The sequence below is a fragment of the Opisthocomus hoazin genome, chromosome 20 (assembly GCF_030867145.1).
Source record: "Opisthocomus hoazin isolate bOpiHoa1 chromosome 20, bOpiHoa1.hap1, whole genome shotgun sequence".
In the NCBI taxonomy this organism is placed as follows: Eukaryota; Metazoa; Chordata; class Aves; order Opisthocomiformes; family Opisthocomidae; genus Opisthocomus; species Opisthocomus hoazin.
The window spans coordinates 5,535,286-5,555,201 of NC_134433.1; the positions used below are offsets into that span (position 1 = coordinate 5,535,286).

General features: G+C 59.9%; 2 protein-coding genes across 7 annotated transcripts in view; one reads left to right on the top strand and one right to left on the bottom strand.

The window, feature by feature from the left end:
* The window catches only part of MTMR4 (myotubularin related protein 4), a 60,725-nt gene extending 47,059 nt beyond the window's left edge, over positions 1-13,666 (bottom strand). For 2 of the 6 annotated variants that reach the window (XM_075440549.1, XM_075440544.1), the window contains exon 1: positions 18-389. The gene's annotated coding sequence lies outside the window, so the exon portion shown is untranslated. Of the gene's footprint in view, positions 1-17; positions 390-2,315; positions 3,026-3,261; positions 4,810-13,594 lie in introns of those variants that run through there. The other 4 variants (XM_075440542.1, XM_075440547.1, XM_075440545.1 and 1 more) reach the window with 4 other exon arrangements.
* A 1,129-nt stretch (positions 13,667-14,795) lies between these two features.
* Positions 14,796-19,775, top strand: LOC104334769 (caspase-1). The gene is made up of 10 exons (XM_075440123.1): positions 14,796-15,035; positions 15,394-15,445; positions 15,891-16,163; positions 16,482-16,618; positions 16,859-17,035; positions 17,237-17,471; positions 17,602-17,754; positions 18,395-18,504; positions 18,841-18,946; positions 19,227-19,775. The coding sequence occupies exons 2-9, from the start codon at positions 15,439-15,441 to the stop codon at positions 18,931-18,933; spliced, it is 1,185 nt and encodes a 394-aa protein (XP_075296238.1). The 5' UTR covers positions 14,796-15,035; positions 15,394-15,438; the 3' UTR covers positions 18,934-18,946; positions 19,227-19,775.
* Positions 19,776-19,916: the final 141 nt, after the last annotated feature.

Consider the following 19,916-nt stretch of genomic DNA (forward strand, 5'->3'; position numbering starts at 1 on the left):
AATTGCCTGGGCCCTACCCAAAGCAGTGCAGATGGTCCCGTCCCAGCTCCGGAGAGACGCGTGGGCGCCGGGCTCCCTCTCGCTCTGCCGCTGCCAGCCCCGTCGCCTCGCTCCACGCCGTGCTCGGATTTTAACTCAATCTCAGGAAGGAAGCAGCAACAACTTCAAGGAAATGGTGCCTGGGCTGCTGAGGTCACATCCCAAGCCTCCAGGCTGGAGAAGCGCTGTCTAAACCGCGCTCTGCGCACACAAGCGTTTCTCCTCATGCATCGGGGGACTTTGCCTTTTAACTCCCATCTACTTGTGGAGTCTCTGACAGCCGTGGTTCTCCTTGAAAGGCAGTCTTTGACTGTAGAAAAAAGCCTGAAATACGTGACCCAAGAGCAGCAGAAGGCTTGGAAATGGAAAGATGAAGTCCTGCGGCAGCGGTCCCCCCCTCCGCCCCGCACCACCCCGCAGCTCCCCGCAGCACCCAGCCGCAACGTGCTCGTGCTCACCACCCCGGGGCTTTAAACCAATTTCATGTGAACAGCAGCAACACAACCTCAGCCCAGTTGCAACTACAAATATAACGTCTATCATTCTCCTATACAGATGTGTAAACGTACTTATCTGGTGGGTTTTTTTAGGATTCCTAAGGTTTCTACAGCATCTGCCTGCAGGCAGAGGAGAGAACCGACGAGGTATCCCTGGGTGGAAGCAGCTGGAAGCCAGGCAGGACACCTACGGCATCCAGACCGGTACTACCCTACACCGGTACCTGCCTGCCAGCGTCTGAATCCCCCCGGGGTTCAGCAGAGACAGTGTGTGAGAGCAGAAAACATTGCTGTTATTCCAGGTGATCACACACCCCGTAACGGTCCCGCGATGCTGCCGGGCTCGACAGCCCTGAGATGGCCACGCTCCCAGCTCCGGCTGTGCCTCCGCAGCGCCGAAACCCCCGGGCTTGCTCTGCACGTGCTCTGCCAGAGCCCAGGGGCCTTCATTCACAGAAGAAGTTTCTAGAAGAGCCTGTTTTCTCCTTCCTTTCTTCTTGTGGAAGAAAATTACCCTTGGAGAAAACAGGCTCTTCTAGAAACTTCCTTCCGTAGGAAGAATTCCAATTTTCTTCCATAGTAAAGAAAATGAAGCATTTGTTAGTTACCTGTATAAACGTGTACATGAAAAAGCTACAGCTGAAACTAGAGCAGGTCTGAGAGGCCCAGGGGCCTTCATTCGCAGAAGAAGTTTCTAGAAGAGCCTGTTTTCTCCAAGGGAGAAAATTCTCCATAGAAAGAAAATTACCCGTGGAGAAAACAGGCTCTTCTAGAAACTTCCTTCCATAGGAAGAATTCCAATTTTCTTCCATAGTAAAGAAAATGAAGCATTTGTTAGTTACCTGCATAAACGTGTACATGAAAAAGCTACAGCCGAAACCAGAGCAGGTCTGAGAGGACACCAGAGCAGCGAGATCTCTCCTCCCGACTCACCCAACCCGAGCCCGGTTTCCCCAGCAGCTCCCCAGGACCAGCCGCACCGAGGAGCGGAGCAGGATCCCGTGCCGGGGTCTGCAGCGCCGGCAGCAGGGTCCGACCGCCCGGCACGCGGCTGGCAGCACGCGTCTCTGCCGAGCACTCCTCCCGGCACCTTTCCCGGTGGAAACCCAGTTCCTCTCTAGAGCCCACCGTAACTGCACTGCGATCAGACGCAGCACCCAACTCCACCTTCCACAGGAAGAACGCTCTCAAAGCGAGCGACAAACATCTGCTCAGGGTTCCTACCCTCGAGCTACAGGAAGACGGCTGACCGCAAGATGAGAGGAAAACCCTCAAGAGTTGTTATTAACAAATTAAGAGCTCACTTTCGATTACATGTTCAACTGGAAATCCCTCACTTTTTGCTGAGCATGGTCACCCAAGGGTTGAAGCTGAAACGCCAGGGTCATGGGCAGCTTCTCTGGGTGGCACGGGGTGACAGCACCCTGGACATCCTCCTTCCCCGTGTCGCCGCAGAGAGGGCAGCTCTCAGGGCTTCGGGTTGTCACCGCTGCTCTTCCCAAGTGGGCATGTACAGCAACGAGTTCAGAAACCTGCACCTCCTGAGGCTTTTTCTGGGGCTGGCATCACCCTGCTCCCTCCCAACACCAAGCGACACCTCGCTGGGCCTTTAGCAACTCCCCTTTCCCACCCCAAGGCCCCAAAATCTCTGGTTAAGCGGGAGCCTCTGGTTTCATTTCTACATATCTGGAGCCTTCAAAAATGTTTTGCATTTTAGGAGGGGAAAACCTTGTGACGGGACTGCCTTCTACGCTGACCTGCTGTCGTTAATAAACTCACCTCAAACGACACGGGCAGGACAGCAAGTTCAGGTGAGCTTAATCGCTGCCATCGCTGCTCTCTGCCGGGAGCTTAACTGCTTCTAAAAACAGCGCTGCCCATGACGTCCTCCCAACAGGCACTCTTCGACAGGGAAATCCCCAGCCAATCGATAAAAGGAAAGAGAAGGCAATTCGATATATATAGCAAGTCCCCTGCTTCTCTTTGGCGGTGAGAGCCGCACAAATTCACGCGCACCGTCACTGTCCCCTGCCCGCTGCCAACACCCCCAGGCAGGGCAGCAAGGCGGCCGCGCAGCTCACGGTCTGTACTCCCCTGCTGCAACTTGCACACGCTGCTACCAACAGGGCCAGGGATTGCTTACCTTCAATAACTGACTACACTAAAACTCATTAAGGATCAAATTCCTGCCTCCAAGAGGTTTAAGACAAAAGTGAAACGCATCAGACTTGCTATATCTAAACATAAAGACAAATCTCAGGAGGGAAGGGGATTTTTGTTGGCTGTTCAAATACGAGCTGGTCACCTTCCTCCCGCCAGCGCACCGCTGACAGGCACCGACGGCAGCCCACGGCCACCAGAACCAGCAGCAGAGCCAGCAAACCATTGCAGCTGCAGCCAGACTTTCCCCAGCACTGCTTGGTCGCTTCAGCACGCTCTGCGCCACGGGCCAGCACCCAGGGCTGTGACACCATGGGCCAGCACCCGGGGCCGCGACGCCACGGCCGGTGGTGATGGAGAACAAGGCAGTGCCGAAAGCTGCGTCTCTGGCAGAATTCGGAGTCGCAGCACGCGAGGAGGGTCCTGCTGCCCACCCTCCGTTCCCCCCGGCACAGCCCCCTGCTTCGAGCTCGCGAGGGCAGGAGCGGCAGCACGGCGAGCGCAGCACCAGCGCGGTGGGACCCTGCCGCCGCGCTCCTGCTCCCCGGAACTCCAACACACCAACCCGCAGCTCGCTCCAGCGTCGGTTTTCGACTGCTTCGTCACGAGTAAAACACGCTGAAAATGCGACTTCCTCTCGCTCCGAGACCTCTTGAACCTGTTCTGAGACGTCCGAGTAACTTCCCCTCGTATTTCAATACAAGAAGGCAGCCTCCAGGCAGAACAGTTTCTCTCCAGCTTCTGGAAATTCCTCTAGCAGAAACACCTACTGCAGAAGGAAAGATGCAGTAGGGGAGGGAGGGAGGAAGGGAGGGAGTTTCACTTTTCACCAGCTCTGCCTTTTATAACTATCCAAAACTGTTAGTCCGCTTTACAGGACAAAACCACTTTTGCTTCCTCTTTCACCTCATTTAGCAACGGCAATGAGAGCTCTGCACACTGTTTCCTAATGAGGCGGTTAGAAGATCCACACAGAACCTCTGCATTCAACAGTTTTATATTAAAAAATAATCTCCATTTTCTCTCCTTGCTGAACAAACCAGGCTCTGTCTAGGATCATCTTATCCAGCACCCAGACGGGAACGCTGAGAAGAGGCACCCGCCTGCTCGCCGGCACGCCAGGAGGGGGGACGCTCCCCAGGGAGCAGAGCTAGCAGACACATAGATTAACTTTTAAAACCACAGAAAGGGGAAAGAGCAAAGAGCAAAGTAGGTAAGAAATGATCTCGTGCCAGACCAAGAAGTGCAAAGGACAGGAGGGAGGGGTAGGAGCCGCTCGCTTGCTGGCACACCCCAGCCCTGGCACCCTCTCCGGCTGCGGGTCCGCATCCAGCTGGCGCTGGCTGCCTGCCGGTGCCGTGGCATTCCCTCCGGCAGCTGCCTGCAATATGTCTCCTGCCGCCCTGTAACCAGCGCGGTCCCTCGGATGCTGGAAGCTCCTAACGAGAACGGTCAGTGCTGTGAGCCAGCCCCCTGCAGAAGGAAGGATATTACGAAATCTTCAGATAAAAGCATGTCCAGTCGTTCGTTTCTCCTGACCATTTATTCCTCTTAAAGCACTGCAGGGACTTCCCTGCAGGCCCAGCTCCAAAGTCCATCTTCAAATCCCAGCCTGAGGCAACTCCGTTAATTACGGCTTCCTGCACCAAGGCTCATCCCTCACCTTCAGCAAGCAGAAAAGCTCCTCTCCAGCATGACTCTGCACGCTGCCAACCTGCTGTGCTCCAGAAAGACAGCATCTGCTCCTCCAGGGCTGGCACTGTCACAATATTCTACAGGAACACAGAGCCAGCATCACCGCTTAATGTTTAAGGCAAAGATTGGTTTTTTGGGTCACCTCTCCGAAAGACCCTGCCTCCCCAAAGCTCCCCCTCGGTGTTCTCACTGCGGGCTGCAGACGCCCGCTCGAAGCATCACAACTGCCAGGCTGAGGAACAGAAAGGAACCTGTCACAGCCGTCAGGCCAACGCCAGCAGAAGGATCAGGGCAAAGCTGCTGCAGCGACCACTTCGCTGAAGGTACCATCTCCGCTCCGGGCAGAGGAGCTCTTGGCCCTGCCCTGTAAGACGGTGCCGCCTGGCCAAGCTACAGGAATGAGGAAGAACTTCTTCCCTCTGAGGGTGACGGAGCCCTGGCCCAGGCTGCCCAGGGAGGCTGTGGAGTCTCCTTCTCTGGAGATATTCCAGCCCCGCCTGGCCGCGGTGCTGTGCAGCCTGCTCTGGGTGACCCTGCTTGGGCAGGGGGTTGGGCTGGGGGATCCCCAGGGGTCCCTGCCAGCCCCGGCCATGCTGGGATTCTGTGAAAAGTCTGGGACTGGCTCTGAGGTCCCCTTGGGGATTTCTGCAGCTACCTCCAGTACCCGGGCATCTCCCACCACGGCCTCTCCCCTCACCGCAGGGCTTATAATGAAAAGATTGTGTATTCCTGCTGTTACGTGGCCTTTAGTTACAACTGCCACTATGATAACAGGTCCAAAACCCCCCCGGAAAACAGGGACTTCACAGCTTAAACCAGTACTTCTCCTTTGAAATCAAGGTACTTTCTCTTCCCACAGGCAGCTAAATCCAAGCACGAAAGCCCAGCGCACATGAATATACTGTCCGGCTGCCTGAGCTGCAGGCAACGAGGCCCTGAGCAGGGCGGCAGTGTGGGAGCTGGAGCAGGAACGGAAACGATGCACAGCACGGGGTTATCCTGGCAATGACAAGACTCCCTAAATCTAGTAATAAAATCACTTTATAAAGGCACGAGCACTACTTTACATTACTTTGTGCTGCATGAGCTCTACCAGCCCGAGCCTAGCAGCGTCAGCGCTGGCATCAGTGCCAAAATTCGCAGTCGCTTGATTGACAGACTGCCAGCTCAGCCAGGCTGCGACCCCCGCGTGAGGAGCCACCGGCGACCCCAGCTCTGCCCCTCTCCCCGCCAGACACGGCGTTATTCCCTCTTCCTGCAACGGCAGAGCCCCAGCACTGTCTGGAAACCAGGTCTGCGGATGGAGGAGTTGCCTTGCTGCTAGCAAGATGAGACTGCTCTGTGCCCAGATCCCCTCTCTCTATACCCAGAGCGACTCGCTGGGTTTGCACATATATATACATATCTATATCTCTATCCATGGCCTCGGGATATCATCATCAGGTTGCTGAAGAAGGTGTGCAAAACCAGGGAGCACTGGGAGCTTTCCTTTCCCGGAGCAGTTGCCTCTTCTCAGCTGCTTGTAAAGGGCACGGTCATGAAGAACGCAAGCCAGGAGCTCCCCGACAGAGAAATATTAAAGGCTGGCACCTTCTCAAAGCAGAAGGTCTCTCCTCCGTGGCAGGCAGGTGATGGACAGCTTGGTGCAGGTGAGAGATGTCTGCAGAGGACCGAGAAGAACCAGGCGCATTGTCTGGCGGCACAAAGGATCCAAACACACAGCGTGCAAAGCTGATACCCCAGAAAGCAGAGAGAGAGTTAATCGCCCCGCAGGGATCCCAGCCACGACGCCGGCTGACCCGGGACTGCAGGGAAAGGGCTGCCCAGGAGCACGCAGACACAGAGGCTCATCACACCAGAACCCAGCAGCAGTCCCCCCATCACCAGGACCTCAGCTTTAAAAAGGCAGCACTGAACTATGGCATCGAAGGAAATGTCTCCCACATACACAGGGCATAAAAACACGGAAGCATCCGGCTGGGACAAACCCTGGAGTCACCTCACTGGTCACACTGGAGGGAGCGAGGGGCAGGCAAGGGCCCAGACCTACCTGAGAGCGCAGGGAAGTTGACAACAGGACTCCAAGACACGAACTGCGCTTCAGCACAGCCAGAGGGAAAATGTAACAGCCCAGGTCAGCGGTAACGTGCAGCAGCCACAGCATCCTCAGTGGCAGGTAAAGCATCTTTTAAAAAAAAGAACCCATCTCTTCTGCTTTCAGAGGAGCTCAGCAAATCCCCCTTTGCCGTGTACCTTCCCACCACCCCCCCAAACACATCACGGCTGCGTCTCCCCATCGAACAGCTTTCTGCCCCACCACACACAGGCTGCTCTGCTTCTCATCAACTGCAGCTTCCCGAGCCTCGTGCCTGTGGAAGCTCCCTTCCACCGACCCAGCTCCGACCACAGCAGCACAGGCTTTTGGTTTGCACCCAGATGCCATGGGCTTGCTCCGAAGTTTTCAGCAGGAACAGATCATTTTAGCCTTTGGGAAATTCAGTCTACTGTTAGGGAAGGAAGGCAGAAGTGCCTTTGGCTGGCGGGAGGCAGGCAGGGGGCTGTGCAGTCTGGACAGAAAGCAGAAGCAACTACAAGCCCAAACGACGCTGACTGGGGTGAGAGGCAACAACTCCGGGGCTCCTTTCGTCCTCGTGGACCCAGAGCTGAGCACCCCGGGTCGCGAGGAGCCCGCCGGGTGACGACGCCGGCAGGCAGCCGTGCTGCAGGAAGCGCGGGCACCGGCCGAGCGCTGGGCTGGCAGCCAGCCACGCTCTCCCCGAGCACCCTCGGCGAGATGTTTTCAAATCTGGGCGTAGGCGCCTCGTAAACGAGATACTGAACAGGACAACGGCTTCTCTCGTTCACGTTAAAAGAGTGACACGGAGTTCTACCTGGCTCTGTCACGCTGCGCGCTGGTGGTACCGAATGCGACGTGCCAGTCACGCTCCAGCAACAAAACGCACTTCCGCCGATTACTTTGAAAGATTAATACAAAAAAAAAATTTTATTGTGAATCCAGGGAGTACAGTTGAAATAACAGGGGCAACTGAATAGATTTATGCTGGATTGCCACAAGGCACTCATCCACTCGGAGAAAGCTGGCTACTTCAACAAGCTTCTGGAACAAAACAAAACAACGAAACCCCCTGAAGCTTCCAGAAGGAACAATGCAAACGGCCCCCCTCGCTCGGAGCAGTCCTCAGTTTCCACACAGACCGTTGGAAAAAGACTGGCAGGGTCTAAGCAACTGCCCTGGCTGCACAGGAGAAGCGCTTTGAGGGTCCTTACCACAAAGCTGTCACTCACCAGCAGCGCCACGTCCGAGCACGTTCTGACAGAGAGGACAATTCCACAATTTCGTTTCGCAATAAAGAACTGGTCAGGTTGGAATGGGAACAGCGACTCTGCTTTCCAGTCAGCGCTGTCTGAGCCACGCAACGGGAGCAGGCTGAGCTCTAGAGAACACCCTGCCACGGATGTGGGCTTAAGTTCAGGTACAAGACTTTGCCCCCGAGCAGATAAGTTGTGAGCTGTGTCTACCTCCGTCTCTGCTGCCAGGACAGACCCCTCCAACGAGGAGTGGAGCTGACAGTGGTTACCAGCCCTAACAGAAGACCCCAGATCTGGCTCCTTGCTAGGTCCCAGACAGCAGAGCCTAACACACAGCCTGTACTTTGCCATCAGAGCTGTCCCATCCACCCTATGCCCAGCTAACCCCACTCCCATGGCTCAGGCAAACCTCAGTCCTCCTCGCCATCCCTCCCCGGCCCGTCCTCCACAGCACGATCGGATCCGCACCCTTGCAAGAGACAGCGCGGTATTTCTTTCCCCCAGGAAAATAAATATTGGCAAAAGCAAAACTCCACTGTGCATGGCCAGGACAGCTGACCTTCACGGGGTTTACAGTGCGTGAGATCAGCTGCATCAGACGTGCCGTTGAGCAAACACTCTGTCTAGAAGATAAGAGCTAGAATCCACAAGGGAAGGAAGATTGGGAGTGCTCTAATCGGAGACTGAAAGGAATCAGGCACCTACAAACACACACAACAGAAAAGGAAACCTCTGAGGCTGGTAATTCAGTGCTGAAACAGAATATGCAGACACGTAACTCTCCTCGCTTGGGACAGGCCCTGAGCAGGCTTCCCCCTCTCCAAGCAGAAATTTGAGGGCATCTCTCAACTGAGAAAGAGCACCAAAGTCAAAATAAGAAGTAACACCACAGCCATTACCGCTGCTAAGAGCGAGAACCATCTGTTCAGCTTTGTTGTTGCCGCGTCCCATTAACTTCATCTCCGCTCAGGAAGGCAAGAAACGGCTTTCAGATCTGTCTCAGAAAGATGCTGCGGAACAAACCCCACGCGAAGCTCCCGGCGGTTTGACCCCCATCGCCAGCGACGCGCGGTGCCCCGGGGCAGGGGAAGGAGCTCGCCCGGCGCAGAGGCAGACCCGGGCACGGAGCGAACGGAGGCTCCACGCCAGCACCCCAGGGCGAGGAGGGCCGAGCATGCTCGCAGCGGGAGAGCTGCCGGGGAGCCGTGTCACGAGGAGTCGCGACAGACCCGAAACCTCCACGTGCGCCCAACCCTCCCAGCGCCAGCAGACCGACCAAACCCGAGATAAACGAAGCAAAGCTGGAGGGAAACAGATGTCAGCGAGGGGGGATGCGTGTGTGCGGCCCCAAAAGCGCTCCGAGGGGAGGGCTCCCCGGCACGAGCACGCGCTCGCTGCCAGGAACAGGGGCTCATTTCAGACGGGATTCAGAGAATCACAGAATCGTAGGGGTTGGCAGGGACCTCTGTGGGTCACCCAGCCCAACCCCCTGCCCAAGCAGGGTCACCCAGAGCAGGCTGCACAGGACCTTGTCCAGGCAGGTCTTGAATATCTCCAGAGAAGGAGACTCCACAGCCTCCCTGGGCAGCCTGTTCCAGGGCTCCATCACCCTCAGAGGGAAGGAGTTCTTCCTCGGGTTCAGACGGAGCTTCCTGTGCCTCAGTTTGTGCCCGTTGCCCCTTGTCCTGTCGCTGGGCACCACTGGAAAGAGCTTGGCCCCATCCTCCTGACACCCACCCTTCAGGTATTTATAAGCATTTCTAAGGTCCCCTCTCAGCCTTCTCTTCTCCAGGCTGAACAAGCCCAGCTCCCTCAACCTCTCCTCGTAGGGGAGATGCTCCAGTCCCCTCCTCATCCTCGTAGCCCTCCACTGGACTCTCTCCAGTAGCTCCTCATCTTTCTTGAACTGGGGAGCCCAGAACTGGACACAGTACTCTAGATGAGGCCTCACTAGGGCAGTGTAGAGGGGAAGGAGAACCTCCCTCGTCCTGCTGGCCACACTCTTCTTGATGCACCCCAGGATCCCATTGGCTTTCTTGGCAGCCAGGGCACACTGCTGGCTCATGGTCAACCTGTCGTCCACCAGGACGCCCAGGTCCCTCTCCGCAGAGCTGCTCTCCAGCAGGTCCACCCCAACCACTGGGTATGTTCCAGCTGCATTCCAGCTCACGTGCCCAGTGAAGAGAGCCGATTTTCCTGCGCAGGCAAGGAACCGGGCACCACCCCAGCGTACACAGCAGCACAGGGCCGCTCACATCAGTCCCATCTACCGCTCTGCCTGCAAGGCTGGACCACCCCACACCAGGGCGGGCTCCTTCCTCGCAGAAATTCGTCATCCCCGATGTAAATCCTCGCGTTTGGCTCTGGGCTGCAGGGTGCAGGTGCGGTTGTGCTTGTTGCAAAGGCAGAGAGCAAGGCAGCCACCAAATAACACGCACTCGAAAGTAGGCCTGAACAGGCATTTACTATTTATAAGCTAATCATCCGATCCCTCCTAAGGGAAACCCTATCCTTTGGGGCTGCTGCGAGCGCGCGGAACTGCACGGTCTCCGCAGGGCTGCTGGGGAGGAACAGAAGGGAAGCAATCGCATCGGCGAGGAGCGCACGCAGAGCGCCCAGACAAAATTCCTCCCTGCTCCCTAACAGCGCAGGCATCCTCCTGGAGAACAAGGCAGGGATTACGAGCAGGGATTAATCCGTTACGCTAATTTGCTCAAAGCAAAGTAATTTTTTAAATAGCTCTCTTCTCCATTCACCATTATCTAAAAAGGGCTCTGATCTAGTTCCGCAAATGTTGACGTTTTCCTGCCAGCAGCGATAGAGGAGAGGCTGGCGATAAGAGCCCGCAGCGACATTCAGCAAGGCGCCAACGGGCAGAAAACCACGGCTGGACGGAGCTGCCCTGGCGGGTGGGCAAGCAAGGCTGGAGGAGAAAGGTATGAACTCCCATGCTCACTTGCTGGTTATTAATTCCTGGGGGAACATTCCTGTCCTGAGAAGTTGAGTTTGATGTGCAAGTATGCAGCACTGATTTTTTTTTTTTTCTCTCCTGTTCACATTTCTCCCTGATAAAAATAATCTGGGTTAGATTATACTGTTTGATTTTCTTGTAAAACAATGCTCAATCACTTCCAACGCAACAGCACACACTCCATGCAACCACGCACACCCCCAGGAAACAACGTGATTTTCTCTCTAGCCTCCTTCTTAATTCACTTACTGAACTGTTACTGAGAACAACTCTCTCCCTCCATGACAGCAGCCTCTGGAGACGAGCTGAGGATACAGAGCAGGGAACAGCTCTGTCCCAGCCACCACAGACTAAAGCAACGTCTCTCGGAGGGGAAGGCCCAGCTCCCGGCGCAACCCTCGCACACGGGGCGGGCCAGAGCCACCCAGGCCTGCTGCCAGGCTTCAGGTGAGCGGAGCCCAGCGAGACACCGGCCACCGGGAGGGGAACGGCCGCTCACATCACCCCCCCCTGCACCACCACGGCCGGGACAGGGCAGCTTGGAAAAGCCCCACGTGAACAAAAAACCAAAAGCAATCCAGCGCATATTTTGGCAGGTCCAGATAACAATAAAAGCTGGCACAGAGGCATTCTCCAAAGCCTCCGTATGGGGTAAGACCTAGCCCTTGATTTTGAGTGGGGGTTTTTTTCCCCTTTACAGACTAATCTGACAGCTAAGTGACACTGTCGGCAAGACAGGAGGGCTGGAAGGACACTGCCACAAAACTAGCAGCAGGGATACATCCGAGGAAATCTCCCCGTTCAGGCTCTCTTCAGAAAAATCAAGTAACGGTCACTGCCAGTGTAAACAGACTCCTGCGCACGCAGCAAAGGAAAGGGCAAACCACATGTTCCTAGAAATTAATAACTATAAGTAAAACTTTTAAATTTATTTCCCAGTCTTCACCTCGGGTTGTTTACTTAGATACTCATCTTCCAGCAAACAGCCCGAAAGACATCGCGGCCACTTACAAACTCCCAGGCAGAGCAGACCACAGAACTTCCCGGGCTGTTAACCGAGCTTGCCTTTGCTTTTATTAAAAAACAAGAACTATTGAGACTTGATGTAAAAATTTCCAGCAAACACAAAGTCATCGCTGCCTTTGGGAAGTTTGTTCTCGCGCTTGAATCTCTATCATTTAAAAATACACGCTTTGGTTTCCACGCACAGCTCCATCCCACCGGCAGCCGTGCCGAACCGCCAGTCCCGCTTCTGTCCCGCACGAGCTGACACGGACTGACCACCTCTTCTGGCTGAACGAGGCGGACAGCAGCTCCGTGTCACGGCGCAGCAGCTCCTTTCACCTTTAACCCCACCCTCGTACGTCGTCTCTGACCTCTGCCCAGCCTTCCACCAGCCTTCGCACCGCGCACAGGCGCCCAACTCGGGTGCAGAAGCATCTGCGCCGGTGAGAGCCGAGCTAACGCACCCTCTCCTCCTCCGCCGGGAGGTATCGACGACCACCTCCGCCCGCCCGCCTCCGGCCTCGCTCCGCGGCCGACAGCCACGAGCCTGAGGAAAAACCGCTGCTCCCTAGGCCAGGCCTCGCTCCTCCGTCGCTGCGACAGACCACCCAGCTCTAGTTTAGCGGTGGGCTCGGCAGTGCTCGGTTTGCAGCCGGACTCGACGATCTTCAAAGCCTTTTCCAACCTAAATGATTCACTGCTCTGTTCCCGAGCCGTTGGCTCTCGCTGGTAACAGACGCGTGGCCTCACCAGCAGCACGGCGCCAAACGAACCAGGGCACCGCATCGGACCCTCACGCCTTATTTTCCGCCCAGCACTCCGAGCTGCTTGTGCGCTTCGTCCGCTTTTCACTGCAAACTTCCTTCAGGTCATTGACAAAACCAGCAGTGGGGTCCCTACCAGACCATTACCGTAACGTCCCCAGTAGCGCTCTGGGAGCCACCAGTTTCACACGGGTTGTTCCGCGCTCATCCCCCTTCAGCTAACGCAGCAGGAGAACCCAGAGGCGCCGTACCAGCGGCTTTGGGGAGATCGATGCTCACTACACAAAGCTGTCTGAGGGCTTTTCCAATAAGCATCCAACCCGCCATGACACCGTCTCCACACCAAACCCCCACCCCCAGCAGCCGCAGACCAGCCCAGGGAGCCCCGCCGGCTCCCACCGAGCACGGGGGGAAGGCACCATCTCCAGAAATCAGCAACGGGCGTGGGACACAGGCTCGGGGTGTCCCCCCCGCCCAGGCGGGACTCGGGATCCGTCCCCCCCCCGCCCGGGACGCAGGCTCGGGGTCCGTCCCCCCCCCGCCCCAAGCGGGACGCGGGCTCGGCGAGCCCCCGGCAGCCCCACCAGCTCCGCGCCGGTATCCCCCCCCCGCCCGGCGCTCCCAGCTGGGCCCGCCACGGCCCCCGCCCGGGCGGGAGGGCGGCGGAGGCGCTCCCGGGCCGGGCCTGCAGCCCAGCTCTCCCGCTCCCACAGAGCCCGGGTGCGGCCGGGGCAGCGCTGCGGCTGCCGGTAGGCGCGGAGGCCTCGCAGAGCCGCCGGACCGAGCGGCGGGGGCGGCAGCGGGCGGGCCGCCTCCCCCCCGGGCCTGACCCGGCGGAAGCCCCGGAGTCTCCCTCCCCCTCCCTAACGCGAACCAGCCCTCACCCCGCGGGCCCGGCCCCGCGGCAGGGGGGGGCAGCACCGCAGGCCGGCCCGGGCCTCCCGCCGCTGCCCGCCACGCCGGGCCCGGGCCGCGGGCCCGCCCCCACGCCGGCAGCCGCCCCTCGCAGACAGGCCCCGCTCCCCGGGCGGCGGCGCGGAGCGGCGGGGCCCGGGCGGCGGCGGGGGGGGGGAAGGCGGGAAAAGCCCGAGGGGCGCGGCGGGGCCCGGGGGAGGGGAATGGCGGGATCTCACCTGTCTCCGTCCGCAGCGCTCCCGCCTCTGCCGCGTGCAGCTCCCCGCCCTACCACCCCCCCCGACCTGCGCGGCGCAGCCAATCAGCGCCCACCGCCGCCGGCACCGCCGGCCAATGAACGCAGCGAACGCGTCCCCGCCCAGCGCCATCGGCCGCCAGAGCACGCCCTTCCCCTCGCCCGCAAGCCTATCCCGTGACCCGGCGCGGCGCCCGCTGAGGGGCGGGATCCGGCGCTCGGCGCCCAATGAGAAATCACAGCGCGTCCCATTGCAGCCAATCCGCGGCGGGCCAGCCCTTTCCCCTTAGAGGGGCGGGCGGACCCCGGGACGTCGCGGCGGGGCGAAAATGATCGGGGCGGGGGGGGGGACGTCACGTGGCCACCCGGTGACGGGGCCCCGGCAGCGGGGAACCGGCTGCCGGGGGCCCGTGGGGAGGGGCAGCCCCCAGACCCCCGCCACAGGCCGCGGGGCAGGCCGCGCCCCTGACAGGGGGTCCTGCCGCGGGGCCGAGGCGGCTCGGGGCTCCCCGCCGGGCCTGCGCCGCCCTCGGTCGGTGAAGGGGCTTGAGGCCTCCCCGCTTCCTCGCCCCGCCCAGCCCCTGGCTCCCGGGGCCTGGTGTCCGTCTTCCCGCCGCTCGGCCCTGGGTTTCCCCGGCCTGACTCCTGTCGTCCCCGCCCGGGGCCTGCCCTGGTGGCGGGGTAGGCGGGCAGCCCCAGGCTGTCGTACAGCCCGGGTTCGGGCAGAATCCCAGAACCCCAGCGTGGCGGGGGTGCAAAGGGCCCTCTAGGGATCCCCCAGCCCAACCCCCTGCCCAAGCAGGGTCACCCAGAGCAGGGGGCACAGCACCGCGGCCAGGCGGGGCTGGAATATCTCCAGAGAAGGAGACTCCACAGCCTCCCTGGGCAGCCTGGGCCAGGGCTCCGTCACCCTCAGAGGGAAGAAGTTCTTCCTCGGGTTCAGCTGGAGCTTCCTCTGCTTCAGTTTGTGCCCGTTGCCCCTTGTCCTGGCGCTGGGCACCACTGGAAAGAGTCTGGTCCCATCCTCCTGACCCCCACCCTGCAGATATTTATGGGCATTTCTAAGGTCCCCTCGCAGCCTTCTCTTCTCCAGGCTGAACAAGCCCAGTTCCCTCAGCCTCTCCTCGTAGGAGAGATGCTCCAGTCCCCTCCTCATCCTCGTAGCCCTCCACTGGACTCTCTCCAGTAGCTCCTCATCTTTCTTGAACTGGGGAGCCCTGAACTGGACGCAGCACTGCAGATGGGGCCTCACTAGGGCAGAGCAGAGGGGGAGGAGAACCCCTCCCTGGTTCCCCTTCCCCATGGCATTGGGGCTGGCAAACCCCTGGGTGGGTGAGGACGGTATTGCCCAAGGTGACATCTCCCTGCCAGCGCCTGGACAGGGCAGCGCGAGGAAGGGATGAGCCGAGCTCAGCCCCCAACAGGTCCGGAGGGTTTGGGGACAGAGGGAGAGTTTGGGGAGGGTTTGGCTCTGAGGGGTGCAGGAGGACTGGAAGCCCCCTCCTCGCCCCCGGTTGATGGCTGTTGTGGCGCTGGGGCCGGTTACAGGCGTTCATGGCAGCCCAGCGTCATGGGGACGTGCTGAGCACCCTGGGAGGAAATCTGAGGGTGGCTGCAAGGCGCGCAGGAGCTCTGGCTCCGTGCCCGGTGAGCTGCAGGGCACCGCGGGGGCTTGGACAGGTCATAGCCGCAGCCCGGGAGCGCGGCCCCAGCGCGGAAACGGGAAGCGAAGCTGTGACTTCTGCTTTTGTAACATTTGCTTTCGTTTCCTACCCACTGCAGAACCAGACTCTGTGGCTCCTCCGGCAGGCCGGGGACTGAGGAGCGATGGCAGGTCAGTACAGCCGGCGGCGATGGGGCTCGGTGGTGGGACGGGGTCCTGCCCGGGTCCCGCTCGCCCTGGCCAGGCCAGTGCCCGTGGCCATGGTGCAGCAACACAGGCTGGGGCCTGGGGCACCGCGTCCCTGGGCACCTGCAGCCACGCTCCTTGCGAATGCGTCCCCTGGGGCACTTTCTGTGGGTGTGTGGGACAAGGGGGAGGTGGGTGATGGCAGGGGAAGCCCCCGGGGTGGGCGGTGAAGGAGGGAGCAGCACCCTGGGTGGGCGATGGAGGAGGGGGAGCACCCAGGGCAGTGGGGGATCAGCAGCTGGGTGGGGACAGTAGGGAAGGGGGCAGCACCCAGGGGAGGTGATGGGGAAGGGGGAGCACCCGGAGCGGACGATGGGGTGGCAGAAGCCGTTGCGTGGGGGCTCTGGGCACTGATGGAGCCACCCCACAGAGAAGCTGCTCCTGAATGTGCGGACAGACTTTGTGGAGCGTGTGAGCAAGCCGGTGATCTCCGGGCTGCTGGATGAGCTGCTGGCCCGAGGGGTGCTGAGCCTCGAGGAGGTGGACGAGGTGCACGACAGATACACGGTGCGCTCCGACAAGGCCCGCTGCCTCATCGACAACGTGCGTCTGAAGGGCCCCAGGGCCAGCCAAGTCTTCATCGACAGCCTCCGGAAGCGCGATGGCACCTTGGCGAAGCAGCTGGGTCTGGCCGCTGAGTCGGGTGAGAGATGCGGGGCTGTGGTCTGCCCCCGGCCGTGCCGGTGCCTCTGGTGGGGTGCTGGAGGGGGGCCTGGCCCCGGCAGGTGTCTGAAGCCTGAAGGCAAGGGGTGGTTGGGTGTCCCTGGTGTCACTGCTCTGTGGCGCTGAGTCCTCCTTGCCATGCAGCGGTGACAGGGCTCTCGGGGGTGGCCGTCCCCCGCGGGGCTGCACAGGGACCCCCAAGGGACAGAGCCCAGCTGTGCTCGCTGGCCGTGCCCTGCGACAGTCCTCTCTCACTGCAGGCACTTCCCACTGTAACTGTGGGGCTTTCTGCTTGCAGGGTCCCCCGGTGCGCAGCTGGCCTCCCCCAGCACTGAGTCTCCCCCTGGGCCCCTCGTCGGCATCCAGGGCCAGCAGTGGATCCGGCAGTGCTCCCTGGGCGAGTACCAGCGCATCAGGGACGCAGAGGGAGACCAGGTGCTGCGGGCAGAGATGAGAGCAGGGCTGGAGCGTGGCCCGGCCGACCTGCCAGAGCAGGCAGGGGGTTCCCAAGGGGAGCCAGGGTCCTGGGAGCAGGGCAGGAGATGTGGGGAGATGCCCCAGGGACAGGGAGATGTGGTTGCCGTGCCCATGAGCCTTCTCTGCTGTTAGCTGCCTCCCAAGAAAAGCGCCCTGCACCCACCCACCACTAAGCCCTGCCTCCCTCCCTCCTGACAGATCTATCCCATATGTCTGCCACGGGAGACGCGAACCCGTAGGGCCCTGCTCATCTGCAACGTTGAGTTTGAGCACTTGAGCCGGCGGAATGGGGCTGAAGTGGACGTGGAGGGGATGACGAAGCTGCTGGAAGGGCTGGGCTACGTGGTGGACATCCATCGCGACTTAACTTCCCAGGTAAAGGACTGCACAAAGCAGCTGCCGCCGGCCCCGGGAGCGGTGCGGAGACCCTCCTTGCGTGTCTGGCTGACGGGGGGCTCAGGCACCACGGGAACACCTCTGTCCCTAACGGCAGCGGCTCCTGCCCACAGCTGGTGGCTGGGTCTCCACACAGCTGGGCACAGGTGGCTGATGTTCCTTCCTTGTGCGGGTTTGTAGGAGATGGCTACGGTCATGAAGGATTTTGCAGATCACAAAGAGCACCGGACCTCCGACAGCACCTTCCTGGTCTTCATGTCGCACGGGGTCAGGGCTGGGCTCTGCGGCACCAAGAGTAGAGACGAGACCACAGACATCCTTTCCCTCGACACCATCTATGAGAAATTCAACAACAAGCACTGCCACGCGCTGCTGGGCAAACCCAAAGTGATCATTATCCAGTCCTGCCGTGGAGGTGAGTCCCCGCTACAAGGAGCCCGCGAGGCGAGCGAGCCGGCCAGGCTCCTCCAGGGCAGGCGAGCCCCGAGCACAGGGTGGGGATGGGACACCCCATCATCACTGACGGCTGGCCCTGCCTTCCTTAGGCAACGTAGGGTCCGTGATGGTGAGTGACTCCGCAGACCCTGCCATGCCCACTCCCAGACTGGCTCACACGGTCCCTGCAGGGCTGGAAGATGACACAATCTGTGAAGTCCACCTGGAGAGTGATTTTGCCACTTTACATTCCTCCACGCCTGGTAAGCAGTTCCTGGAGACAGCTGCCCTGCCTGAGGGCAGGCAAGGGTGGCAGATGCCTGGGTGCCTGATGCCATGGGTCTCCTCCACACCTCCTCCTCCTTGAGGCGGGTCGCCGGGGTCCCCTCCATCCAACATCTGTTTGGGCATTACTCCAACAGCCTCTGGAGAAGGCAGTGTGCCCCCATGCCAGGGTACAAGGCTGCTCCAGGACACCCACAGATCCCTCTTAGCGGCACCAGGGCCAGAGCTGTGTGCCCCTGCCTGGCTGCCGTCCCTGGCCCTGGCTCCAGCCCTCCCCACCGGCTCTGCCTGCACGCCTTCCCCAGATCTATCTCACTGCAGATGGCTGGGGGAAATTGTCTTCTGCTGCTGGGTCACAGATGGCTCCAGGCCGTGCCAGCTAGGCAGCTAGCATGGCTGGGAGCGTGGGAGAGCAGAGAGGCTTGAAGAAAATACTCACGTCACTTCTGTCTTCCACGGGATGGATGCCCTGTCCTTTTCCCATGCTGTGGGTTGGATTGGCCAAATACAATCACCTTAGAGAAGGTGCCCCAGCCTCCTGCTCCAGCACTCAGCGTTAATCACTGTTGTGGTGAGGGACACCAGCCAAATCACACCTGGTGTCTTCTGTCTCCCCAGATACTGTCTCCTGGAGAAGCTCAGTAACAGGCTCCCTTTTCATCCAGCGCCTGGTAGAGCAGTTTCGAAACCACGCCTGTAACAGCGACTTACAGGAGCTCTTCCGAAAGGTGAGGCTTTGTAGTTAGGCGCAGGCGTGCCGTGCTGATGGTCAGCAATACTGCTCAGAGCTGAGCGCAGGCCAGGGCAGGCCGTTTCTCAGCAGGCCCCTCGGGAGCAGGCTCGCTCAGAAAGGGATCTGGTTTGGCCTGGGAAGTCAGCTGGATCGCTGGAGGCATCGGCACCCTGCCACGCGGTGGGCACGCACGTGCCCGGCGTGTTGGCACAGCCCATGGCATCCCTTGTGCCACCGGAGACACGCCTGGGGATGCCTCCTGCCTCCCAGCACCCTTCCCATGCTGGAACGGAGCTGCTCTCATTCCTCCCCGCTGGCTCTCTCACCCCAGGTCCAGCATTCCTTCGGAAAATTCCCTCGGCAGTTGCCATCACAGGAACGGACTACCATGCTCAGGAAGTTCTACCTCTTCCCAGGCCACTGAGCTCCTGCCCACGGTGAGTCTCTTCACCTCGCACCTCCGTGGCAGCCGTTCGTCTGTGCCCCAAACCCGGCACCCGGCCAGCGGGGAGGAGCAGGGAGAAATTCCCCACCGCTCCTGGGCTCAGACCTCGCAGCTCGGACAGGATGCCCAAAGGACTTGTGTGCTGGCAGCCGGGGCTGGGCAGTGGCCTCACTCCATCCCCATCTCCCAGCTGGCCGCAGGAGCCAGGCGCTCAAGGAACTCATTTCTGTAGCCTGTGTCTCAGGAGCTTCTTGGTCTAACGTTCTTCACAGGTGAATAAATAACACACGGGCAGCAAGCGTTTGAATTTGGGGATAACACGGCGGATGGCTCAAGCTGAAGGCAAATGCAGCCCTGCTCCAGAGAGATGCATTTCTTCAGAAAGGGAAAGGAGAAGAGGAAAAGCCAAGACCAGCTCTGCAGAGCCACAGTGAATCTCCAAACCAGCTACCTGTGCCCCCTCTGCTCGGCAATTGCAAACAGACCTGGAATAACATGGGCCTTGGGCTCCTGTCCTCCCTTCCTTTTGTGGCCTCCAAACAACCCCAACCTGAGCAAACTCTTCACAGGGAGCAGCAGACACCGGGCTCTTGAGCATCAAATGCAAAGCTGGGTAGTGTCGCTCCTAACCGTCCCCACCAGAGCCTGTCCCCGGCTGTGACAGACAATCTGTCCCCCCCAGAGCCGCCTCCGCCCCATCTCTGCCTCCACCCATCATCTAATAAAGGGATTTCCACAGCAGCTGGCACCTCTCCTCTGCCTTCAGCCCGCGGCGGGCGGATGGTTGCTGTGGCTGGCAGGAGCTGCTGTTACGCTGCCTTCTCGGGGGACGCTGCGAGTGGGCGGGAGGTGAGAAATCGGAGGGAGCTTGGGGAGGAGGGGACGCCCGCCTCGGGGCAGGCAGGGCAGAGGCGCTCCGGGGGGTTTCCCTGCCTCCCCCTTGCAGGCTCGCAGCATCTCCT